This window comes from Myotis davidii, unplaced genomic scaffold (genome assembly GCF_000327345.1).
Source record: "Myotis davidii unplaced genomic scaffold, ASM32734v1 scaffold663, whole genome shotgun sequence".
Taxonomy (NCBI): domain Eukaryota; kingdom Metazoa; phylum Chordata; class Mammalia; order Chiroptera; family Vespertilionidae; genus Myotis; species Myotis davidii.
The window spans coordinates 2,069,881-2,075,568 of NW_006295816.1; the positions used below are offsets into that span (position 1 = coordinate 2,069,881).

The following is a 5,688-nucleotide window of genomic DNA, read 5'->3' on the forward strand; positions in this document are numbered from 1 at the left end:
CCTTGCCCTCTGCACTCCCCACCCCAGCACTAGGACATGGGGGGCAGGGACGGGGCAGGGCAGATGGTGACCCCAGGAGGCCGCTTCCATGGGGAAGGACCTCCTCTCCCGCCCAGGCAGGGATGGTCCAGAATGCTCAGCGCTAGCATCCCCGCCCCCCCGCCCCCCATGTCGGTGCTAGGAGCGCCCAGGAGACGGTGTGGTGGGAACCTGAAGTTCCGCAGAGCCTGGCCGTGGTCACGAAGCCTCCTCAGACCAGGCCCTGCCCCACCCACAGGCCTCCCCGCAGTTTCCAGTCCCCGAAACATCGCGTCCTGTGACAACAGAGCCATTGACGCCACATCCCGTGGCTGCTGGGAGCCCTCCCAAGGGTCCTGAGTCATGTGCCCTGTTGATGGAGGACAAGTCACCTTCCGGCCCTGGCTGTCCCATGGACAGTGTCCGTCCCCCCCCTCCCTCGGGCTGGCTTGGCCGGCCACCTTCCTCCTGTCCAAAGGGCCGTGGCCTCAATGGGACTCCCGCCTTCCACGCCCTCTGGCTGTCACCTTCCTGCCTCTGCCTCCCGCTAGCCTCCTGTCCTGTCTGTGAATGGAGTTGAGAGGCAGGTGTCAGATCAAGGCCAGTCTCCTACGCCCGTCTGTGTTAGTTCCATCATCACTGGGTGAGGGGTCTGCCCCCCTCACAGGCCGGGGTGGGGCCCGGAGTGCGGGGGCTTTGAGCCAGGGGGGACTTGGACTTGGGGCTCGGGCATGGGGAACCCCAGCATGACCGAGGGGCTGAAGGGCCGAGGGGGAGGCCTGGACCCTGGAGGCCCAGGCTGGGCAGCGGTGGAGGGCTGTGGCTGTTGCGTCCCTGGGTCTACGTGTTTGGAGCCCCCCCCGCGCCCAGTGTGTGTGTCTGAAGGTGCCAGCTCGGGCCTGTGCCTCCCTCCCCTCCATTGCCCCCAAACACCCCCTGTCCCAGCAGGACGGGGATGGGCACAGCCACGCCATGCCCCCAGCCAGGGTATAAATAGTCCTGGCGGGCTGTCCCAGCTGGGGGGGCTCTGCTGGCAGCCCCGCTTCCTCTCTGGCCACTTCCTGGCTCGGGGTGGGGGAGTGTTTACTTTCCTGTTGTCACTATGGCTGGGTGGCCAGGCGGGGGACTCCAAGTGGCCCGACAACAGGTGCAGGACAGGTGCCCAGGCTGCCCTGCCCAGGACTTCAGAGGCGCCGCCGGCCTGGGGGCGAGGCCGCAGCCAGGCCGGGATCGGCCCTTTGATCCCTCGGCGTCCCTGCGTCCCAGAGGTTGGCCGAGGTCATCACCTGTATTCCCTTGTCGCCGCACCATCAGGCTGGACAGGCAAGGCCTCTGCCTGCCCTCAGCCCTCCCACGTGGGCTCTGGTCGGCTGAGGGAGTCCCCTGGCTGCCCTCCCTCCGCAGGCCCCTCCCAGCACATCCGGGAGCTCTGGCCAAGGCTGCCCTCACCACGGCCCCTCCAGCGCTGCTCCCAGCCCACAGCAGGGGCCAGGGCGGCCAGGCCATTCCAGGCAGCTGCCTGAAGGTGACCTTGACTGATGGGTGGGACCACCTCAGGCCGCCCTTTAGGGCCTTGGATCCCAGCTGTTCTCCCTCTCCAGGCCTCCCACTTGATTGTTCCACCTGTGAGATGGGTAACTAACCACCTGTGAGATGACTAACCACCTGTAAGATGGGTAACCAGCTGTGAGACGGGTAACCACCTGTGAGATGGGTTAGCAGCTGTGAGATGGGTAACCAGCTGTGAGACGGGTTAGCAGCTGTGAGACGGGAGCAGCTGTGAGACGGGTAACCAGCTGTGAGACGGGTAACCAGCTGTGCGACGGGTAACCAGCTGTGAGATGGGTAACCACCTGTGAGATGGGTTAGCAGCTGTGAGATGACTAACCACCTGTGAGACGGGTTAGCAGCTGTGAGACGGGTAGCCAGCTGTGAGACGGGTAGCCAGCTGTGAGACGGGTAACCACCTGTGAGACGGGTTAGCAGCTGTGAGACGGGTAACCAGCTGTGCGACGGGTAACCAGCTGTGAGATGGGTAACCACCTGTGAGATGGGTTAGCAGCTGTGAGATGACTAACCACCTGTGAGACGGGTTAGCAGCTGTGAGACGGGTAACCAGCTGTGAGACGGGTAACCACCTGTGAGACGGGTTAGCAGCTGTGAGACGGGTTAGCAGCTGTGAGATGGGTAACCAGCTGTGAGACAGGTAACAACCTGTGCGACGGGTAACCAGCTGTGAGACAGGTAACAACCTGTGCGACGGGTAACCAGCTGTGAGATGACTAACAACCTGTGGGACGGGTAACCAGCTGTGAGATGACTAACAACCTGTGGGACGGGTAACCAGCTGTGAGACGGGTAACCAGCTGTGAGACGGGTTAGCACCTGTGAGATGGGCTAGCAGCGGGGAGACAGTTGGGCATGACCCCGGGTGAATGCCTCATCCGATTCAGGACGTGTGTGCACGTGTGCAGCCTGGGCCCTGTGCAGACACGCATGTGCCCTGCGTGCCGCCATCTCAGGCCTCTGTGCTGGTGACATTCATCCTCCTCATTACCTTCCCTCTCCTCCTGAGCTAAGAGTATTTGGGGGGTGGGGTGGGGGGGGCTTGCCAGGGAACCCCTGGCTCTCTCCATCCCAGGGTTTCCTGAGTCCTGTGGGTGCCACTGGCCAAGTTCCCTCCTGTCCTTCCCTCCCGGGAGGAGGACTTCCCCCGGCTCCTGGGGGAGGGAAGGACAAGCTGCCGGCTTCACGCAGGAGAGAAACCGAGGTCCCTGTCCCGTCCTGGGGCTGCCGCAGTCCCGGGGCCTCTTCCCGGAGAAAGCGCTCCTGGCTGCTCAGAGCGCCTGAGAATCCCACCGTTAGCAGCCGTGGGCCTGGGGAAGCCCCGTCCATCGGGCAGTGGCCGCAGTCGGGCGTGCCCGTGGCCTGGCTAACCCACTCAGACACAGTGCTAGCTTTGCCCTCTGTCTGGTGGTGAGGACAGGGCACCCGGCTCTGTGCCAACGTCTGCCGTCTGCGGGCTGTCCTGAGCTCGCCTGCCCCCACCGCCCGTTCATTAACCCTTTGAGGTCCTGCGGGCGCTGGCCCCGCCCTGGCATCAGCCCGACCAGAGCAGACGCTTTGATGCCGCCACACTCGCTGGCTCCTGCCCAGTCCTTTCATTGGGGCCCAGGCCTGCGGGATGGCCGAGGATCAGGGCTTCAGCTTTGGGTGTGGCCCCTCTCTGCTGACCCACCTGTCCCTTTCTCCTCCCAGCAAGTCAGCAGCTAGGTCAGTGGTCGGCAAACCGCGGCTCGCGAGCCACATGCGGCTCTTTGGCCCCTTGAGTGTGGCTCTTCCACAAAATACCACGTGCGGGTGCGCACGTACAGTGCAATTGAAACTTCATGGCCCATGCGCAGAAGTCGGTATTTTGTGGAAGAGCCACACCCGAGGGGCCAAAGAGCCGCATGTGGCTCTCGAGCTGCAGTTTGCCGAGCCACAGTTTGCCAACCACTGAACTAGGTAACTAGATCCCGGCCGGTGTGGCTCAGTGGTTGAGCATCGCCCTATGAACCAGGATAGTCACAGTCTGATTCCCAGTCAGGGCACATGCCCGGGTTGTGGGCTCGAGCCCCAGTGTGCGGCGTGTAGGAGGCAGCCCATCAATGCTTCTCTCTCATCATTGATGTTTCTCTCCCTCTCCCTCTCCCTTCCTCTCTGAAATCAATAAAAAATATATATAAAGTCAGGGACTAGAGAGGAAGCTAAGTGCTCCCTGGAGGCGAGGCTGGGGATGAAGATGACCGAGTGGTGGGGGACCCCCTCTGCTAAGGGGGGTGTGACTGGATGGTCTCCAAGGGCCCTAACTGCTGCCCCGCCCCCACCCACAGAGCTGAAGGCCACGGGCACTGCCCACTTCTTCAACTTCCTGCTCAACACCACGGACTACCGCATCCTGCTCAAGGACGAGGACCACGACCGCATGTACGTGGGCAGCAAGGACTACGTGCTGTCCCTGGACCTGCACGACATCAACCGCGAGCCCCTCATTGTAAGGGCCAGCCCAGACGGGAGGGGGGCGCGGGCGCGGGCAGGGGCTGTCCCGCAGGCCGCACCTGACCCCCGTGTCCGGCAGATCCACTGGGCGGCCTCCCCGCAGCGCATCGAGGAGTGCGTGCTCTCAGGCAAGGATGGCAACGTGAGTGCGTGTGGTGGGGCCCGCAGGGGACGGGGCGGTGGGCAGGGACTCCCGGGAGGCAGGGGGCCAGGCAGGCACGTGGGTACCTCCCGGCTTTCCATCCGGCCCCAGGGTGAGTGCGGGAACTTCGTCAGGCTCATCCAGCCCTGGAACCGAACACACCTGTACGTGTGTGGGACTGGCGCCTACAACCCCATGTGCACCTATGTAAACCGTGGCCGCCGGGCTCAGGTAAGCCTGCGCCCCCTCCCCCCCAGCTGCCCCCATCGGAGGCTCCATCCAGGGTTCTGATGGGAGGAGGGGCGTGAACCCCGGCCCTGCCACTCCCAGCCCTGTGACCCTGGGTGAGTGACCTCTTTCGCCCCTCAGAACCTCAGTTTCCTCGCCCGAAAATGGGCTCATAGTGCCTTTCTCATAGGTCGGTGTGAGGAGGAGGCAGTGAGCTAACTCCCAAAGCTCTTAGCATGTGCCGGGCACGTGGCAGGCACCCGCTCCACACGTGGCAGCGGCTCCCTGGGCTGTGCCTGTGGATGGAGCCCGCAGCAGCTCCTGCCACTCAGCCGGGGACGGGGGGTCGGGGGGAGCTGCCCCTTCCCCAGCTCTGCCCACCCTTCCCGCTTCTGCCCTTTTCCATTTCCATGTGGGCACGTGTGTGGCTGGCGTGACCTTGTAGAGCGTATGTAGGAGTGACTGGACCTAGGGGCACGTGTGTGCAGGTGTGCGCCAAGTTGTGTGTATGTGTGCATGCACAGGCGCATCTGTGTACTCCGGGGGCCAGGTGCTCACGTGTGTTCCTGGCATGTGTGGTGTGAGAGGCTGGCAGCCCGAGCCCGCTCCCCCAGCCCCTGCCACCCCCGGCTCTAACCCCTGTTCCTCGTCTCCTCAGGCCACGCCCTGGACCCAGATGCAGGTGGTCAGAGGCCGAGGCAGCAGAGCCACGGACGGTGCCCTCCGCCCGACGCCCACAGCCCCACGCCAGGTGGGCTCATCCCTCCAGGCCCACGCCAGGCAGCCCTGCCTCTGAGCTGAGCTCCTCCTGGGCCCGGCCTTCCTGCCAGGACCCTGTACCCAGGCCAGGGTGCCCTGTCTCTGTGCCCCTCCCAGCCCCTCCCCTGCAGTGATTCTGAAGGCCCCAGCGGGATTCATGTCCGCTGTGTGCACCCTGCAGGCGAGAAATCATGAAGCCACCAGGTGGGGAAGACGGGAGCCTGGGGACAGCCATGCCTGAGCCCTCAGGGTACATGTGTGTAGACATGCATGAGCACATGCCAACATATGTGTGGGCACACATTTGCTCTCAAGCCCACATCTTGCTCAGCACTCAAGTGAGAATATGGCACATGTGTGCAGTCCGGCATCTCTCTCAGGGGTCCGTGCCCCAGGCCTCCATGGGTCCCCGGTCGGCACAGGGGCGGGAGGGGCAGAGCTGTCTGTCACTGGTCCTGACCTGGGACTGGGCTGGGGGCTGGGGGCTGGGGCTGGGCAGG

The 5,688-nt window shown here is 64.1% G+C and overlaps 1 protein-coding gene across 1 annotated transcript in view; it reads left to right on the top strand.

Annotated features, from left to right (window-relative positions):
• SEMA3F (semaphorin 3F) overlaps positions 1-5,688 on the top strand; it is a gene marked incomplete at its 3' end in the record, with an annotated part of 22,570 nt that overhangs the window by 10,728 nt on the left and 6,154 nt on the right. The window contains exons 2-5 of the mRNA XM_015568286.1: positions 3,894-4,054; positions 4,139-4,201; positions 4,313-4,432; positions 5,088-5,180. Coding sequence (XP_015423772.1) covers positions 3,986-4,054; positions 4,139-4,201; positions 4,313-4,432; positions 5,088-5,180 — 345 coding nt within the window. The remainder of the gene's footprint in view (positions 1-3,893; positions 4,055-4,138; positions 4,202-4,312; positions 4,433-5,087; positions 5,181-5,688) is intronic.